This window comes from Pelmatolapia mariae, unplaced genomic scaffold (genome assembly GCF_036321145.2).
Source record: "Pelmatolapia mariae isolate MD_Pm_ZW unplaced genomic scaffold, Pm_UMD_F_2 NODE_ptg000812l+_length_41025_cov_1, whole genome shotgun sequence".
NCBI lineage: Eukaryota > Metazoa > Chordata > Actinopteri > Cichliformes > Cichlidae > Pelmatolapia > Pelmatolapia mariae.
In genome coordinates, this window is record NW_027052489.1 from 1,207 (window position 1) to 22,097 (window position 20,891).

Here is a 20,891-nt window from a genome sequence, read left to right on the forward strand (position 1 = left end):
GAATAAAGTTAGTTTACACATTTTATTATCTAATACCTTTAACCACTTAACATCTAGTGTTTCAAGGATCAGTGTGAGTGAAGTTAAAACTCAAATATGCAAATTAATATTTCTTTTTTTTTTAAATCAGAATTTTCAATTAAGACACTACTTTCTGGTAAATATTTCATGGCTCAGGCTTTAAAGTTTTAAGCGGATTAAAGTGTACATATGGTATAAAACATTTCTCATTAATGCAGCAAACATTGTGTTGCTCACATTAGTTTTGTTGTTCTTTTCTTTTCTTTTTTTTAAACAGTTCACACAGTTCACAAACATTATGAGTCTGGAAATTCTCATATTTGGCAAACATTTGTGTGTTGTAGCAATATCAGTGAATGTACTTTTAATGAACTTCTCACATCAATCGGCAAAATAAACAGTCTCCTAAGTAATCATGTGGAACAAATTTACCGGCTTACTGGACCTATAAAAACAGTAAAACCTTCTGCTCTACAGTCACTGTGTTTTGCATATTAAAACAGGGGAAAATAAAAGATTGTGTAAGTTTATGGGGAATCACAAGGCAGGTCATATTTTAAGCATAATTCTCCCCGCTAAAGGATCACAGTGTGTTGGATCATTTTCAGCCAGATCTAGCAGCTCATCTCCATCCAACATCTTGTTCCAATTGATGACAAATGCACTCATTTAACATTTTGTCAGGCGTGAAACACATTTTGATTTAGCCTTTTTGGTTTAGTCAAGTTAAACCTCTTTACCTTTCATCCAGAGTTTTGCCCTAATTATGGTACTTTGTGAACAAGCAAGGAGTCACATGAGGAGAAACCCAATGTAGACACATAGAAAAGATAAAAGAAAAACCAAAAAATGAAAATATCCTATACAATACAAAAAGCAGAATACGCTTAAAGTAAGCCGACCACACTGCCTGTTTAATTTAGGACTAGTTTTGTGTACATCTGCTCTGTTTGGTTTATGCACCAAAATATAATGTGCATATTCTGGAATTTGCACGTTTCAACATTTATAATATAAATGCAAGAATTTAACAAGGCCTACTCTACACAGAACCACATGATGTCCTCCTACCAGTTCATAAAAACACAGGATTATCTCTTGGGGAATCTTAAGGCATAATAAGGAATACCATAGGAGAAAAATATTGGGGGGCGTTAACTGATCATTTCAGAAGAACTATGAATATCTTAATACACCTACTAACATTTCATCATCCCACTCCACTGGGACATTCATCGCTGAAAGCAGAGCAGCACCAATTGCAAATATGTGCTGGTGGTTTCCTTATTGTTAACAAATCCTATGAAAAGACCAAAACAATAAAGAGATTCATGTAAAAATTATTGTTGTGCAGCCACAGCCTACACACAGTCACACACACACACCACACACACACACACACACACACACACACACACACACACACACACACACACACACACACACATTCTTCTTTGCCATGGAGCTCAACTATTGACAAAAAAGATTAAAACATGTCAGAAAATTCAGTGTGTGACATGTTCCCTTATTACAACAAGCACACACACCTTGACGTCCTATCCTGTTAACAGAAATGCTCATTGGAGCACCAAATGTGTATTAATCTGCAGTGTTAAAATAGTCCCCAGGAGATGTTTGAAAAAGCTGTAGTATCAGCATCAAATATGAAAATGAAACTACAAAACTATGAGATTTATATCTTACATAAATTTGCTGTGCGTTTTAGAAAAGGTGAGGACGATGATTTAGTTTTTTTTAATGAGATTTAAAATAAGGCCAGCCACAAAGACTGTTATTTTTAGTTGAATTATTCTTTAGTTTTATACTTTTGTGATCGTTATGTAAGACCAATAATAAAAACAAACTAAAAAGAAAAAGATGTAAGCTCTCTAAAAGGAAAAATCTTCAGAGTTTAGAGATTTTTTTTCTTTATGTGGACAGCTGTCTGTAACATGCTGTTGGGACAGATGGAGAAGCTTGTGAGGTGCTTTCAGATGATGTTTCTTGTGCCTAAACATAATTACTTTGTGTGAGTGAGGGCAGGGGTGGGCAATTACCAATTTACCAATGGGCAAAACTGGGACTATTGTTCAGAGCCTCGTGAATAAGATGAATATAGTTCAGTTTATAAAGAGATAATCTTAATTTTATGTCTTTATAAACTGCTAGTGGTCAGAGTAGATAATTTAATTACTGTTTTTTCTTATTTAATTAACCAGGAAAATTAAGACAAAAAAGATTAAAGTTCCTTTTACGAGACTGTTCGAGAAGGACAGCAGTCCAAAATTAGTAGTACATACACACATGCACATCCAAATCCATGCACCAGTTAAATCCAAAATTTTAGGACTGCCCAACCCTAGGTTTGAGTCATATCATTGATTCTCGGTGCCTGACTGCAGCACGTATCGTAACAGTAATTCTTCTACACAAATAAAGACGTTACTAAACTACACACAAGGCTAATACCTAAGTTGTGTGCTTGTCAGTTTTTATTTGCAATATTTGCTTAATTACTTACTTAAAGCACCGACACCAGTCTTTCCCTCCTGAAGTGGCCCATAGTTCTGAGAGGGTTTTATTAGTGACATATCAGGCATCTAGTGTGAACACAGGAAAAGCTCTGATAAAATCCAGCAATCCAATAGATAAGATGAATGAGGAATTTTTCCAGCTCCTTGTTGAATTCTTTCACGAAAAATTAAGATAGTCCTGAAGACCAAACTACCAATCTGTACCTAATGAAATGGTCAGAGACTTATATAGCACTCCTAGAGGGAAAAGAAACTGGTAAATAAAAATGGTCACCATAGCGCCACTATCAACAGCACCTAAATATTCCACGTTCTTCTTTTTCAAGTGTTGGACACAAAACACAATTTTCCTTTTCAAATAATCTTCTACTACCAAGAGTAGAAAAACAGTTCTTTTCAAACCTTTCAATTAAAAATGTGCATTATCTCTGTAACAGACTACAGAGGACGTTCTTCTCAAACGCCAACCATTTAACTACCACATTTGTTTTGGTTCAGCTTGCTTCCACATGGGGGAGACATGCTCCTCCCATCTTCAACACCCCCTTTTTTCTACTGTGGAAGGAAAGGAAAAAATGTAGAAATACATAAATATTTCCTCATTTTGGGAAAGTCTTCTAAAAATCCAGAGCTCTGTTTTGGAGAAAACAGAAAAACACAAGAGAGACAGACAGACATGCAGAGGGGAGGAGGTGAGACAACCGAGTGAAGAGCTAATTCAAAGATAGAAATGTGACTGAAGCAAAGGAAGAGCACAGAGAAAACACATCTCTTCACTCTGCAACACTTCAGCTGTTTATCATCTCTCCTGCTGTTATGGACCGATCATCTGAGACAGTATTCTGAGGGCCAAACAAGGGCACGAAAGGAGGAGGGAGAAAAACAGTAAAACTTGGCTGAAGTGAGGAAACAGCAATTGTGTGGGTGAGCAGAGGCGAAGAGACAGAGACGAAAGGTGGGGGAGTGGTGGAGTGAGGCGCCCCATTCCTTTACACAAAGTGAGAGGGGAAACTGGGGAAAAGAAGAAGAAGAAGAAGACAAGGAGTGATCAAGAGAAGGGGAAAGGAGGGAGAAGAGTCAGCCGACATGGGGCTTTATGCTGTTCTCCTCATCTGTCTCTCCCAGGCTGAGCTAGGCAGAGTCTGGGCTCAAGAGCATGAAGGTAAGCCCCCTTTCTTTAACGTCAACACCCAATGCACTACAGATCTACAAACAACACCACCATTACGACTACCTTTCTGCACAACAGACTATCAAGTGCCACACAAAACAGCTTCTAAACATCTCAGTTAAAGTTAATATCACACACACACACCTGAATTTGTTGTCACTGACTATTGAAGGCTTAAAATGCTTTTTTGGCACTTTTTATGGCATGTCTATGGATACGTGCATGCGTGAAGTTAACTGGTCTCGTGGTAGTTCTCACTGTCAGTCACAGGAAGCACATAAAAGATGGTGTGCGAGTCTGGATTTTTATTTTCTCTCTCTTTTCATGATGCTATTCCAAAACTTCTGTATTTCCAGTTTGGAGGGGGAAAAATAAATGTCTGGGGTTCATTTGCTTTAATAATACTGATCCTGTGAATGAGAATTCTGGATTTTAACAAATAAATATTTGAGGTTTTAAGATTCATTTCCAAAGTAAAAGATGAAAGTCAGTCAGTGAGAACAGCATCTGAGCTAGGATTTCTTAAATTTGGAAAGTTTCATCTCAGACTGTGTCTCATCACCTGCTCTGTGCATTTCCTGTATATGGATCCTCTGCCGTCCTATCTGTAGGTGTGTGTTGGTGCGTGTGTGCATGTATGTATTTTTGTTCTCCTTGGAGATATATTATTTTTAGCCAGCCCCCGTTCTTTCCGCTGTTCCTCCTCCTCCTCCGACAATCAGCAGTGCTCTAGTTTCTCTGGCCTCTCCTGTGGTCCCAGTTCCTCTGATCAGGGGCCTAGCTCTGCAGAGGACAACCAGACATACAGAGAGACAGATCTCCTCAAATATATGGTCACACCAAGTCCAGCACAGTGTCCAGGCTCATCTTTCCCATTAAATACTCCCAAACCAGTGATCCAGATCAATTTATTAGAGTCTCCCTCGTAAAGATGGATCCCTATTTTGGGCCCTGTAAACTCAGACGTTTTTAGATTAGTGTTCTATTGCAACAGAAAGTAGAACAGCTCTAAACTAAAAAGGAAGTGCTGGAAGCTTGGTAATTAAATGACTACACGCTCAATGACTTATCCAAAGGAACGCCTGACTGCAGATGATGCCAAATCTCTTTTACAGAGCAGATAATAATACAGCAGAGTTAGGTAAAAAGACTACAGGGCTGTCCCCACTTTCTCAAAGGTCAGGACCATCAAGACTGTTTACACATCTGCAAATTTCGGTGTAAGTTTTCACAGATGTTAAACACCACATAAAAGATATGTGTGCATTTTATGAATGCTGATATATCCATGTATGTGTTGCTTTTATAAGCAGGATATCATCATATTATATCAAATCTGTCTGAAAAATACCAGGAAAATACCTGAGCTAATGAGTTTGTGCAAAAGCAGGCAACACTGGAGAACACTGTAACTATGAGTCTATAAAGATGCTAGTTGCTAACTTGCAATAACAGTGCTAACAGTATTTAGCAGACATTATCCTTAGCATGTTAGCATGCTAACTTTTGCCATTTAATCTTAAACACAAACAACATGTGGCCCAGGTATCTGGGCTAAAAGCACTAGATGAGAAGCCCAAGTTTATTCACTAATCATCTTCATGTTAGCTGAACCAAATTTCCACAACAACCAATCCAACTAGAACCTAATGGAAGAAGCACAGTATAGGTTTCTGGCACAACCACCTACGTTCAAGGTGGAGAGGAAAAGGTCTGACTTTATGGTCTTGATGGCTTTGATGATGCTATAAAGGTCAAAAGCTAAAACACGTCAGTCAAACAATAATGTAGTGTCAGAGCTTAAAAATCTTAAGGCAACAGGGAGGTTGTAGCTTAAAAATGCCTTTGCTGCAAGACCTCTGTCGGTCAACAAATGACAGCAACCTATGTTCGTATGCACAGTCGTGCACTTCTAAAGTTGCGCGATAACCTCCCTGGCTTGAAATCTAAACTATAATCACAAGGATCTTTAATGACAAAGTAGCTTTAATTTATATATATGCACAAGTAGCCACTATAAGGGACAGGATCTGTGTTACCTCTATGGTTTCCATTTGTAGTCCAAGTTCCTAATGACCAATCATGTTTGAGCAGATTCTGGTCGCGTACAGGCAAACAATCTGCACTAAGAGCCAAACAGACATTAGCCAAAGTGTAGTTTTTTTTAAACCTGACGAGAATTTAGCTTTTCTTAGCTGAAAAAACTTTTCTGCATAACAAACAGTGAATAGAGGACGGAGGACAAAGTCTTGGCCCGGATATCGCCTGAACACTCTGGAAACCTCCAAAAATTGGCAATGGACTCCAGAAGCGAGGGTTACCAGATGTCCCACTTTATATGGGAATGCACAGCATATTTGTCCCTTGTCCCGCCGTTCCACATACTGAGATGATGTCTCGCATTTTGATTGGAACTCGTTTACAAAAGTGAACACATGTGGGTCTCACAAGAAACATGGTTCAAAAAGAGATGCGCTGACCTACTGCAACCCAAAGATCATTAGGCGGGAGAAGAGCAGCTGAAATAATATTTAAAGTTTTTAACAGTATTTACAACAGAAAAAGGGAATGCACAGATGTATAAAGACTATAAATATACATTGTGGCTTTCATTTATATTAATAATAAGTTGTGGAAAATTGCTTTCAAATACAAAACAGAATTTTCCAATAGATGGTCATTGCTAAATCATTAATTTAAACTTTTGTGTATTTATTAAGTTAGACGTTAAACGTGAGACTACCTCTTAGCCCCACGTGGTTAACATATGCCTTGTGTAGAAGGATTTGCACTATCAAGAGTTTTAATCTGACAGGCTGCACTGATCATTTCACAGGGCAGAACATAATTGTCCTCTGAAGTCATTTCTTGGTTGCTACTGCACATTTCTTACTAAGGTAATCTCAGATTTATGACTATAAATATTAAAGCACTAAATAAACAGTTAACTACAACTGGCCAAGCACATCTGCAAACTCAAATCATATGTCATCTGGACTGAAAATGAAAGATCTGTTCAAAAACATAAACAACTTTGTCTGTTACATTGACAGGGTCAGAGTTGAGAAACAAAGACTTTCTCAACTCTGACCCTTGTCAATTTGTGCACATTAATCTAAACATCACATTTTTCTATTTAGTTTCAGGTCTTTATCATTCCAGCTGCTAGTGTTTGCGATTGTGTGTTATGGTTACTGCTGTTCTGAGGATAAGGTGCCAAACAGGGTACTCCCACGCTACTAGCTCCAGGCTGGTTTTAACACAGATCACCCTTTTAAAATCCAAACATAATAAAACCACTGCACTGAACTATACTGAATCGACAAGCGATGACCTCGTCTTGTGATTATTGTTCCATTAATGATTCTTTACCCAAAAGACCGCAGGTGCTTTGCTAATCCCTGTCCTGACAAAGCACGTAATACTGTGTCTCATTTCCACCACTAGAAAAGAGTGATAGGGTCAAGACTTTGATTGTATCTTGAGATTTAATCTGCTCTCGTGTGCTGTGTTTGGACAGTGCACAATAGTTCACTCTCTTCAGTGTGTCTGTCTCTGGAGCAAAGATGTTGGCCTTTTGTTCTCTGTTGATGTGCCTGCAGATAATTCTCTTTCCCCTTCATTGACCAAGTACATGCCCTCGATGTATTCCCGCCTGTACTCAAACTTCAAAGTGTTGCACATTTACCCAGGAAAATATTGTTTCAGAAGAAATGTATTTTTCGCCCATGGACTTGATCCATCTGAGCAGACTGAAAGGCCATTTAGCTTTTGTCTCAGTTTAGGAACGTGGCTCTGGTTTTTGTAGAGCCTTTCAAAAATACTTTCATACAGAAGAAAATATACCCTGGTGTGTTTCTTAGATATCTGTCTTTGACAACAGATGATGAGGTAAATTATAAGGATAAATAAAAGGTTTGTGTGTTTATATTGTTATTATATTATAGCTTTGTATTTTCATATTTATAAAGGAAAAAAATAGAGCAAAAAATGAGAGAAATGGGAACAGGAGTGTGGAACATGGTACTGGCATGAATGAATACAATCTGTGTATCAATAGAGCAATGTATATGGTTCATCGGGCTGTGTCCTAGTTTGACAACACCCACTAGATTTGTGGCTGTTGCTGCAATGCAGACACATGTGAAGGTACAGTGGACACCGCTGCCATGCAGGTGCCATCTCCTCAAAATAGTGAGCATTTGTTAAGGGATTTAATGTTTCTTAATCAAGTCAACAGACTTGGCACAGAAATAAGGATTTTCTGCTGTTGGATGTGTTAGGTTGGCTAAAAAAGCAGAAAATCTGACATCCTGCAGATGCATAGATGTAAATTCAAAGGACTGTCAGAACGTGTTTCATGCCTTTGATTTTATTTAGCAGCAACATCAGAGGGCATATTTGCAGTGAAGCCACTGACTATTCACCCGTACATCTGTCACACATCACATCTGTCGCGTCAACAATTAGACCATTTGGCCTTGTTCCAGATTCATCAGCATAGTTTTTTTTTTTTTTTTTTTTTTTTTGCACCAGTTTGCACATTCCCAGTGCAGGGTCCACACGCACATGTGTCTGCCAGACATGATGCTACTGAGGCCTGTCTTAAGTCCAGGTCCTTATGCAAAGCCCAGCACACTTTTGATGTTGAAGTTCATCCAGCCCCCACATGCAGACAGTTAGATAAGGTTAACGATGTTCTAGGAAAGAAAACGTGAAGACTTGGAAGATCTGTAAAGCAAATCTCTAAGTGACCTATACATTGTAAGGGTGGCAGGAAAAAATCTAAGTATAGTCACGGTCTATTAGACTGTAGCCTAAACGGCGCTAACTTGTGTGCAGCCCCTGAACTCCCCTTTTCAGTTTTCCTGCTCCTCAAAGCTCCTCCTCATTGTTTCACTCTGCTGTTTGAAGCCTCCTCAGCTGTTTAGCGATGATGATGATGAGTGCCAATCTGACCCAGTTAGAAGCTTTTTGTTCTGCAGCAGTGAAATTAGCTTCCACCGCACCATAATCAAACAAGATTCCTCATTAGCACGATCTCCCCCGAGTGTGTAATAACCTCTCTTTTTCACTTGTCCTATTTTGTCTCTTAAGACTTTTTAGTTTGATATAATTCTTAATTTAGAAAAATTAACATTTTATATATATTTATTTTATGCACTCTCTGTTCGTGTGGTATCAGGTATAACTTTGTGGAGTGCATGTTTTTTGAATCAGCGAAACAATCAAAATACAGGCAGTTAATGTTGGACTTTAAAACCGGACAGGTACCTTTTGATGTTGAAGCCACAAATTTCTATTTTTTTTTTTAAATAAAACTAAGTTTGACTATATTAGGTGCACAAAAACTATAAGGTCGAAGCCACCCTGACACATTGGCTTGTGAAGTCCCATTATGAAGCCTCAACCTGAATCGACATTTCTTTGTTTTGAAAGTGTTTTGAAGTTTTACGCCAAGGCGCTAGATAATCCTTCTTTCTGACACATAGAAACCAAAGTTTACAAAATTGATTTTTATTTTATTTTATTTTATTCAGTATGACACAAAATGAGCGACTGAGCCCATAAACTCATCAGCAAAGTGTTTACAGAGGCCAGGGACGAGGGCCACTTTCTCTTCTTTTTGCAACCACATGTATTTCACCCTGGTGAGCATTAAAAAGAACACAGTTTTAAGAACCCTTGTGTTGTCCTCGGGATTCCCATATACTTTTTTGCCATTCACCTAGGGGTCATTTTTGACCCGAGGACAACACAAGGGTTAAGACCCAGGAACTACATCAATCTTTTTCAGTCTTTATGATTAGGTGTGAGTTAGTCATAAATATTCATTGTAGTTTTTGTACTAATATATAGTCTATATAAAAGATGGAAAGCAACATCAAGGCAGAAGTGCCTTAAAGCAGCTTCCCCAACCCCTAATTGCTAGCAGAGATTGACTCCACTGGTCACAACACGAAGTCTGATTGTATAGATGACTGTGAAAAAATTACTAGTAAAACTACTAATAGTTAATTTACTGCCTGTGTTAAGAAACTGGAAGGTTACAAAGCTATGCAGCAGCGATTTGCTTTCCTGCCAATCTCACTTTCAAGCACAGAGATGATAGTAAGTCCAGCCTTTGATCTTAGGTCATCTTAGGATCACGGTCAAAGTTTTCAGTTCATACCAGAGCTGCAGAATGGGGTCATGGTTGGGGGTTTGTGCAGTTTTTCAACAACAAACGGTGAAAACTATTTTTTATAGGCCTATTTTTTTGTACACAGGCCTTTCATGTTAGATGAGACAGGGGAGGAATACAAACTACTGCTAAACTAATAATCTGGCATTAACATTTTAATCAGAACAAACTGTCAATCCAATAAAACAGCTCCAGACTAAAGGGAGGGGGGTTATCCACATAATTTTGGCCATAACTTCGAGACAGGGTTCATCTTTCTCACACTGAAGGGAATGTTCATAACATGCTGTTAATTAATAGCTCAGTTCAGTGAACTAACAGCTCAGAACCAGACAGCAAAGGGAATTTAATCCCTCTGTTTCAGAGGGAATAATGAGTTCTTAACCCTGTTGAACTATCAGTGAGTTCTGCTGATTTTGCAACTGCCAACTGAAAATGTGGACAGTGAGTCATAGATCGGTTGAAAAAACATAAACAGCCATCTATGATCTGTTAAGCAGATGTCACGAAAACCCACACAAATGTAGGTGGTCAGTAGAGATGTGAATGCTCTAAAAAGATGCACACACAGACAAAACTCCACAATCCTTTTGTACATACATAGGGATTATTTGAACAAAGAACAATGTTGGCACCACATGATTAAAAAGGAATCATGACCCTATTTCTGCATGACAGATGTACAGAAAATCTATGGTGTTGTTTGTGCTGATCTTATTTCTGTCTCTGTGTGAGTTATTGCTCCGTGACCTCTAAACATGGATTTAATTTTCTTTAGATATGTATGCCTGTTAATGATCCAGATTATGGTAACCAATAAAGAACAGATGTGACCACAGAGTATAAAGCCAAAGTCATTATAATGTCTATAAAAACTACATTTTATAAGACAGTTTTCACACATTTTGAGAGATAATTACATTATCTTGTTTTTCCTCAAAGTAATTGTGATTCAGTAAGCAAGTCTGTGACTTTTTGTTTGTTGAACTCTTATGTCTCAAATTGATGGTTAACAACAGGTGAGAGATTATGTGGTGAGAGTATTTATTCATGGATTGAATCCTCAATAAATACATCATCGTGAATGAATCTGCATGTATGTGTGTGCTGCTGCCTTGTGTTGTTCTAGATGCATGGAGTGGAACTGCTTTGGAAGATCCGTCCAGTTTTCACAGAACCAGGAGAGACCAGCAGACCCCACACAAACACAGGGAAGCCCGCAGCTCACAGGCTGAAGGAGGAGGGGGTGTTGATATCAGTCCCCTGCCTGACAACATGACTCGCATAGTGGTGAGATGCAACGACTGATTCATGGCTAAGACCTTAGATTACAATAGTGGCAGTAGGAAAATCAACTATTTTAATATGGCCTAAATTATGTTCATAGAAATGACGCTCCCATTGCTCTTTTACTAACAACACGTATAGTAAATGTCAAGTTTAATGTAAGCTCTAAAATAATGACATCATGCCTATGCTTGAAGCTAAAGCTACACAGCGTATAACTGTTCCTTAAACCTTCAATCTCTCTAATGGCCATCTGCTCTGGTTGTAAAAAGTAGTCCAGCTGTATAGATGGCCATGAGAAAGTGAGCCTTATATCAATCGATTTCATACCAAAGTAAACACTTTCCTAATGTCTTTTACTGTCTTAATTGTTTAGCTCAGTATCTTATTCTTATTGTATTCCAGTGTTCTCTAATTTTTGCTATATAACTTTGCACTGTGCACTTTCTGCTGTAACAAAACAAATTTCCCACGTGTGGGACTAATAAAGGTTATCTTATCTTATCTTTTCTTAAATGGCCAACTCTTTTTCAATTGAGAATAATGTTCATTTAGGAAATTATGGTCCTATTTAGAATAAAACAGATGCTTTTGGGTTGGCAAACCTTTTGTAAGACTGCAATGGCCAAAACCGCCAACAGTTTCTTATAGAGCTACTTTCAGCAGTCATAACTCTAAGTTGGTATGAGGTTTTCTGTTGAGCAGATATGCTGTGTTTGGTTTTTTGCAAACATGGCGCTGTGCATAATAACCAAACATCTTCAATTTGGTTTTATGTTTCCAAGGGGCACTTAGGATTGCAACTGTGCAAACCTTAGCATGCTGTTATGTTCTTTCTAGAGAGAAGAGCAGTCCAAACAACCCATGTTACTCAGCCATTTTCTAACTGTACTGTCTTGAACTTTAAAAGTTCTACAGAGGAAGTGTCTACAGAGTCAGTTTTGTTGCTAAGTTTGTATGTAAAATTATGCTAAAATTAGCCTAAACTGCATAATACTTCCTTATGGAGGGCTCATTGTTGTAGAAAACTGTACAGCCACAGAGCTACAACCAGTAAGAGCATGAGAAAAACTGCCCCAAAAACTGTGACCAGTGAGAATGAGATCAACACAGCTGTGCAAGTCATTGTCAGCTGAATTACAGAAATGAGAATTCTTATATTTACTGGTTCTGCAAGAAAAAGGGCATTAATAGCTGCCAACTTAAAATTACATTAGCCTGAGGGATAAATATCCCCTACTTATTTTAGGAAAACTAAACCATCCATTACACCAAAGCCAAAGAATCTTTAGTGTCAATCAATATAGTGATGTTTACATGGTTATTATAATCTTTAAACCAAGAAAAGAGTTACTTTCACAAAAGCTGCAGAATTAACCTAACCATAGGGTGGGGTGGGGTATCACAGGTTGGTGTGCTGACCCCTAAATGCACAACATGATAGCCCAATGGTCAGGTTAATACTTTTTAATATAGCTTATTATTATCTGTGTATGACAATATGAAGAGATAAATGTGAGGCAAACTATAACTGTAAATGGCTTTGGTAATAATATTGTGCTGACAAGTCAAGTAGCTACTGCCAAGCCAGAAAAAATAAAGTTTAGTCGAAGGTAAAGCCTGTAGCACATCACTGTCCTGTGCCATTTTCCAGTGATTATTTTAGAAGTGTGTGTCTGCGTGTGTGCGATTTTAGTGCATGGGATGAGGTTTTATGAGTGTCTTACCTCCTAGACTCATCTTTCACTTCAATCAGCCTCAGTAAAATTCAACCCAAATAAATTGTGTTGTACGTTTTTTTCTTCCTCTCCCTACAATTCAAATTGAAAACAGACCACATACTTGTGTTGCCAGCTTACAGTGTTTGTTTAAGCATGGCTGCGCACGAGTATGTGCATGTGTGTGTGACTCACTTGGATGGGATCACAAGTAACCCTGTTATAATGCTGCTGCTGCTGCTTTTTTAGGGGGAGGCCTGATCCCAATTTCCAAAACCCTCCATCTCCTGTCCAATCAGAGTCACTTCAATAAGTCAGTCAGCTGTGAGGGAAAATAAATGATTATTCTCCTCACCTAGAATCCCCCTAGAAAATACAGGCTGGTGTCAGGCAGTGGAGATGGAAGAAAAAAGTGGGTCACTTGCTGTAAATGGAGCAGCCGGAGAGGTTGTGAGAGCGCTGCATTTAACTGCTCCACTTTCTGAGCCCACACTAAACCCCAGAACCATTGCTCTCTGTCACCTTCAACTATGCTATACATTAATAATGCCATCAAGACTGGAGATCTGTATGAAGACACAAGTGCTTGTTGTCAAAGCCAATGTGTAAACAGCTCCATCAAGTGGCACTATATGGGCAGGACCGAAGGGAAAAATCCCTGCATGACTCACTGAGGTTTATCCCAGTTGTTTTTTCAAAATACGACATTTTTGCTTTTTTCACATTATTTTTGAGCTGATCGACTTTTTTTTTCAGTTCACACTTACACTAACCTAAATATTTTTCACAAAAAAGAGGAAAAAAGGTAAGACTGTACTTTCATCTAATATCAGTAATAATACCTGTAATACCTGTACTACAAAATGGTGCAGCGAATAATTATAAGCTTTATTTAACTAAGTAAGCCATTAAGAGCACAGGAAATAGAGTAGCTGGAAAATCTTAACAAACCAACTCACAAAATGCTGCCTCCTGTCGGTGAAAGTCAAGTTCTGAAGAAGGTAATTACAAAAAAGTACCTTGTACAAACACAAATGTAAAAAGAAATCTGTTTAGAATGATGACAAATGTATTGATTAGCTATTAGAAACTGATACAATAGGGTGCAAAAATCCCCCAAATGTTCCTAAAGGTGAGTTCTCTTTGATAAGATTTCTTCTCAGAGATATGTAAAAGGGTAAGATGTTCTACTTTTTTCATTTGTTATTATTAAAATGCACGCAGCAATCCTTTAGACTACTAGTTTAAAATGTACATAAAACAAGATTGAAGTGAGATCTTTATTTTGGGCGGCTAGAGCTACACAAAATGTATACATTTCGAATTATCCAGTCCTGTAGTAACTCATTGATTTCAATGTAAATCGGTCTATTTCATACAGAGACCTACTCTAAACTACCTCACCATGACTAATGTATTCTGGAAACTTGTCTAATGAGTGACCTCTTTCTCTCAGGAGGACTCCCAGAGGTACTACAGATGGCAGAGTTTTGGTCCAACAGACAGACAGACTGCAAACTTGTGGGTGGATATGGACAACCTGCACAAAAACCAAGTCAGAATTCACGGCATACTGTCCAACGCGCATCGACAGGCAGCGGTGAGATGAGCGTTCGCACATTCAAGTACTAATGTCTGATTTACAGACAGATTTAACCACATCTGACATTTCTTCTTATTCACAGAGAGTGGCACTCTCCTTTAATTTCCCCTTCTATGGGGACTCCTTGAGACAAATTATTATAGCAACTGGAGGTAGGTCACATGCTGCAGCTGCATTTATCAACTCGCCTCCTTCACTTTAAAGATGTGCTGTTCAACCACGGGGTAGAGGTGTTTTTAAAATCTTTAACTGTTCACTTATCTTAACGTTTCTCTTCAGGTTTCATCTACATGGGTGAAATAACTCACAGAATGCTAACCGCCACCCAGTATGTCGCTCCCCTCATGGCCAATTTTGACCCTAGCTTTTCTAAAAATTCAACAGTGAGGTACTTGGATAATGGTAGGTAAAGGTTCCTCTATGAAGTCTCTAGAGTTTGGGAGCTCCTGGGTATCTCTGACTGGCCTTTGTATACTGCTTTGCCCAGGTAATTTATTTGTCGTGCAGTGGGACAAAGTGCGGTTAAAGGACCGAGAGGCAGCGGGGCCTTTTACTTTCCAGGCAGCGCTCCACAAAAATGGAACAATTGTTTTCAACTACAAAGATGTAAGTTATGTATTTTTAATCAGATGTAGCAAAAATATAATTCCACCACTTCAATATTTTGTAAAAAACACAGCTCAGCTTGAATGTCAGGTTTACCAGTGTCAATACGAACTCTTCTGTCCTTTTTTGAGATCCCATTGCCAGTGGAGGAAATAAATTCTACTGAGCATCCGCTGAAAGTTGGACTGTCTGACGCTTTCATGGGATACCTCCCTACATCACAGCTGTCAGGTCAGTTCCTTTAAAATAAAGAAGAGATACTTCCTCCACTGTTAATTTAAAGTAATTATTCATATTTTAGTAAATTATTAAGCCAGTTAACTGTGGGATCTAATATGTTTTGAGGGATACGCAATAAGACATCCTCACAAACCAGTGCAGTTTTTCAGAAAATGATCCACAAAATAATCAGCTTTATGTAAGCTACATCAGAGTAAACTGATCAAACCAGTGATCAGAGGACATTGTGCACAGGTGTGTGGGTGTTAACCTGCAAGGAAAGAAGGCTGATAAGGTGATGTGGTTTCACAAGGTTTTGGATAAAGGTTACTAATGACCCTTAGACAAACACAGATTTTTTTTCTTTTGCTTTTCTGAGCATTTCTGAACATTTTCAAACTTTTATAAAAACTGACTAGTTTGATTTTTCTTCTAGCTAACACATTAGCTACTAGAAACATGCCTAGTTAAAGCCATATTGCTGCCATAAAGAAAAATAAAGAAATAAATATTGCATTATTAAAATAAAAATGGATGATAAATACATTTAAAAAAAATACACAACAACAAATTCCTGCACAGAAATTCCAAGTTACATTTACTGTTAAAAGTTAAAGCTTTATATTAGAGCCAGTTAACCTGGTCTGAAGTAAAGTATAATATCAATTTCTTCAATTTCTTTAAGAGTCTGTTGTAAAAATAAATAAAGACAAAGTCCATCTTTAGACTCGTATACATCTCAAAAATCCTTTTTCACGTTGTCAGAATATAAACGGTACTTGAACTCAGATATAACATCTTGTGCCAAGACCAGCACTACATTTTGCAGTTTAAAAGTACGTGATCTGATGTCTTTACCCTCCACCTCCTCGCCTAGTTTCATGAAAATTGGACCGGCATTCTCAAAGTTATAATCTCGAAGTCTCTTCCTATTAAAACGGGGTGCTTCCCATTGTCATCAAGTGGTACTCGCTCTAGTACTGTAGGATCATTATCCTCCAATACAAAGCTCTTTGAGATGACTGTTGTTGTGAATTGGTGCTATTTGGATAAATCACATGCCTCCATCTCAGCTCTCACCCTGGCAGAGGAGTAAAAGCAGAAACTAAATACTTTCAATCACAAGTAGTTCAATTTGAACAGGAGTTAGTCCCCTCTCAGAAACATGGAGCACAGACTTCTTTTTAAGTTTTCACGTGAGACTTAATACAGAAGAAAGACTTGCAGGCTGACATTCAATTTTTGCCTTGATAGAAGCAAAGCGGCGTACTATCTATGAGTATCATCGTGTTGCCATTGACACCACCAAGATTGTGAGCGGATCAGCTTTTGAGTTCACACCTCTGCCCAGTAAGTCCTGTTTCAAACTAGCTTTTGTTCGACAGCCTAGCCTCATTACTCACCCCTGTAATTGCGTAACGATGCGATTCCCGTTCCCCCAGCTTGTCTTCAACACACATCCTGTGATCTCTGCCTAACATCCAACTTGACAAGCGACTGTGGCTGGTGCAACACACTTCAACGGTAAGACAAAGTTCAATTTGTGATGTTATGAGATTCTCGCCTTTTCTCACTTTGCTTTTCATTTCTAGATGTTCTGATGGTATAGACCGACATAGACAAGAGTGGCTGGATTACAACTGCCCTGAAGAGGTGAGACTCATTACCATATCACACAAGAGAGAGATGAGCAGCTTTGTTACTGATTCCTGAGTCATTCTTTTCGGCATTCACTCAGGCTAAAGGCATGTGTGAGGACTACAACACAGTTCTACCTGAAGCAACTATGAGCTCCTTTAATCACTCCTCTCCAGGTCCAACCGTTTCAGTGCTTGAAGAACAGCCTGTTACTAGGGGTGAGTTGGAAAATACAGTGCTGGTATGTCAGCAAAAACTCAGTCCCACAACTGGTGAATGATTAATGAAGGAATATTTAATTGTTTATTTTTTGGGATCATGCAAAATGTGACCCTTTGTGAATAGATTAAGGAGAAGCAGAATTACTAGTAGCTCTCTGACTTCTGAGCATTACAGAATTAAAGCTGAATTTCCATAGAGAGCATAAGCATACAGGTACCGACTGCACGACTCAATATAAACAGGAGATAGCCCTTAAATCTGTGTTAGATTTAAACTTGTACATCTTCACAAACATTTTCAAAATGTAAAAAATAACAATAACAGAAAGCTTATCATAAAGCTAGTCTCACTATAAAATTATGACTAATAATTGCTGATCTTATGTGTGTATTTATATATGAGATTTTGTATAGATCTTTTCAAAGACATGTTTATGTAAAATCAAATCTACCTAGGCAAATAGGAGTGCCTTTTGTTGCACTGGCTTGGACACTTTTTATGAATAACTAAATTTTCATTTTTGACAGTAATAAACAGAAGAAACCATTAGATAATTTGGAAATTATCCCACAGAAGTGTGTGAGCAGAAGCTATGATTTCCAAAGCTTGTAATCTAACCAGGGGTAGGCCCCAGGGATCAATCCTAGGACCACAATTTATTCATTCAATATGTTCAAAATTTTCAAGTAGTCTATTATCCTAGTTAAATAAAGATTATGTAAGTGTCAAACTCAACTTTAATAAAGTCCAACAGTAAAGCAGTCAAATATTTGCTTTTCCATGTGGACTTTGGGAAGAGACTGATGATTGTTTTTTAATGTTTTTCTGTGGATTTTCTGTGTATACAGATTTTGGGGAGATTTACTGTAAATACAAACAAGTGAACATGAATTTATTTTTCTTCTTCTTGTTTTTTCAATCCACGCATCACTTTCTGCTTCTAGGAGTTATGTTAATTTAATGTCAGTTCATTTATAAACTTATAGTAATTAAAAGCTTCATATAAAAATCCAGAAGGTATTCAAAGGCTTAAATATAATGTGGTAAATAAAGGACAAATCATTTTTACTTTACTCATGTCAAGTCAAGTCAAGTCAAGTCATCTTTATTTATATAGCACATTAAAAAGACATCAAGTGTTGGCCAAAGTGCTGAACAGAGGGATAATATAATAAAAAGAATTAAAATAGATAAGATGAAACCATTATAGAAAACATTGTAAGACATCCATATATGGTGATTGATATATGTATTTTTTGTCTGTTTGTTTTGTTGGTTTTTGTTTTTTGCCCTTTTTCACCGTTCCTCTTCCCCACTGTTTTTCTTTCCCTCTTTCTTTCTCCCTTTTCTTTTCCCCAGTCAAGTCTGTCCCGTGTTTAGCAAGTGAAAATAAAATAAAATAAACAATAAACGCAAAGGTGAATCAAATAGACTAATACAGCAAGAAAAAGAGGGAAAAAAAGAGAGAAAAGAGAAAAAAAAACAGACATCCATATATGTTTATAAAGAATATCTGTACATGCAAATATGCACATACATATACAAAAATGTACACATTCACACATATGTGAACATAAAATACATGTATACATATACACATGCAAACATCAGCCAATGAGATAAAAGACCAGAATAGCTCAGTACAACAGCAATGCCCTACAGATTTTCAGTAAAAATTCCTCTGCGTCTTAAGAGACAGGCACTATGAATTACAGTATTCCAAATTTTAAAAAGAAAATCGTCCCCACTTAGTTTTAGGAAGTTATAAGGATGGCCACAGAGTTTTCAAAAGAAAAGTCCATAGTTAGCTACCTAGACATTTCTATATTTAGAAATGCTTTAACAGGAGCAACAATCTTCCTTCCTTTCAGATATACAGACGAGCCCTCCAAACAACGGGATGACAGAGAACACGGCCATCATCGCAGGCGTTGTGGCTGCTCTAGTTCTGCTTGTGGCTCTCACCTTACTGGCTGTTTACTACATCAACACACATCCCACAGTGGCTCCACCATTCTACCTCATGCAGGTCAGAAAAACAACATCCAGCTCTCATTGCCTCTGCAGTAGGGATGGTCACAGACTTTAATTTTCTTTTAAAATATGGAGGACCTTTTCTTGTCTTAAAATATATGTTTTCCCTTAATTTTACTTTGACCTGGTGGGCTGTAATATACTGCTATGGTCAGATGGTGGTGGTAATGCACACTGAAGCTGTTTTAAGCCACTGTTGAAATACATCGTTGATGCTGGTATTAAAAGGAATGTAGATTTAAGGCACTTCTGCATTGGCTTTCCTTTTAAACCTGGAAGTTATGTCCATCTTTTATCATGTCTACATAACTACCAGACTTCAGACAGGTGAAACGTGTAAGCATGCATACTCTGTCACTGGGTGACCAGTTTATTTCACAGGTCAATGAAATGACAGATTCACCTGATGAATGAGAAGTGGGTGATGTTCATGTGTCTGCAAACAAACTTGCAGAAGTCTGTGACAAAACAGCCCTGAACACTGGAAACACTCTCCTGATGATCTTTAAGCTCCAATGGGCCAATGAGTTTGTGGCTTCACAGTAAAACCCACTCTTGACTTGAAAACACTCACCTTTAAAATTCATAAAAGCACTTGCAGTAAAGTTTAGGGGATTTATGGATGTGCAATAGGCACATCGCAGTGGCTACATTCATCTTTTATGCCGTCTATGGTTGAAGCCTGCATCTTCCCATTTGCCTATGTGGTCTTTACCTACTACTGTTTCTCTGTCTGCAGCGACGCACCAATAACTACTGGCCCTCTATGAAGTTCCGCAATCAGGGCTGTCACTCCAGTTATGCTGAAGTCGAGCTCGGGGGCCATGAAAAGGAAGGTTTCATTGAAGCTGAGCACTGCTGCTAAGGGTCTAGGACTTGCAGGACTCAATCAGTGGAAGAGAGGACACCATCTTGAGGAAAACTGCGGTACTACAGGAGGATGAATATGGACATTCAGGCTGACCATCAACACAAGATGTCCTTACTCCAACCTTTGAGGCTGGACAGTGTTTACTGTAACTGCTCTTGTAGCTCTTGCCAGCTTTCTCTGTGTCTTTTGCTGTTTGCCATCACACAGGGGATTAGCCATATTATCTAAGGGTTGGAGGGTTTGAGAGGAAGACGGCAGTACGTAAATGATGAGATGCAAATGTCCAAAAGCCAACGATGCAAGGGCCTGTCAGGGAATGAATTAAACTAGCCTTCATACTGCAAATCAATGTACCACTCAACTTTACTCTGTGTTTTTTGTTTTTATCCATTTTATGGAGTCACTTTTGTTTCATGAAACTTCTACGCGAGCAACGATGAGTTCATAAAATGTTATATCTATGTGGACTTCACTACGACAGATATTTAGCTTTATAGCTGATAGTTATAGGGAGGTATGTTGTTTGGATGAATTTTAGAGATGTGAAATTATGAGGGTTTTCTTTGAACCTTTCTGTTTAAATGTCTTCTAATAAAAGCTGGTGACGAGTCTGGATTTTAATCTCATGGTCATAGTCTGGTGAGTGACTAACAAATCTATTTAGATGGTTTTCAATTTTTATAACTAAAATGGAAGGAAACAGCATTAAAGATACAATTAGAGAAATACCTTATGTGGGCATTAATACTTCATGTGCATCTAATTTTTAAAAATAAATTTACA

General features: G+C 38.1%; 1 protein-coding gene across 1 annotated transcript; it reads left to right on the plus strand.

Annotated features, from left to right (window-relative positions):
* Nucleotides 1-3,641: 3,641 nt before the first annotated feature.
* Nucleotides 3,642-20,738, plus strand: LOC134623652 (plexin domain-containing protein 1-like). Its single transcript, XM_063468679.1, has 13 exons — nucleotides 3,642-3,717; nucleotides 11,040-11,200; nucleotides 14,372-14,515; nucleotides 14,601-14,670; nucleotides 14,798-14,920; nucleotides 15,006-15,124; nucleotides 15,256-15,355; nucleotides 16,598-16,693; nucleotides 16,786-16,867; nucleotides 16,936-16,996; nucleotides 17,082-17,199; nucleotides 19,075-19,232; nucleotides 19,977-20,738. The coding sequence occupies exons 1-13, from the start codon at nucleotides 3,642-3,644 to the stop codon at nucleotides 20,100-20,102; spliced, it is 1,434 nt and encodes a 477-aa protein (XP_063324749.1). The 3' UTR covers nucleotides 20,103-20,738.
* The last annotated feature ends 153 nt before the right edge of the window (nucleotides 20,739-20,891 follow it).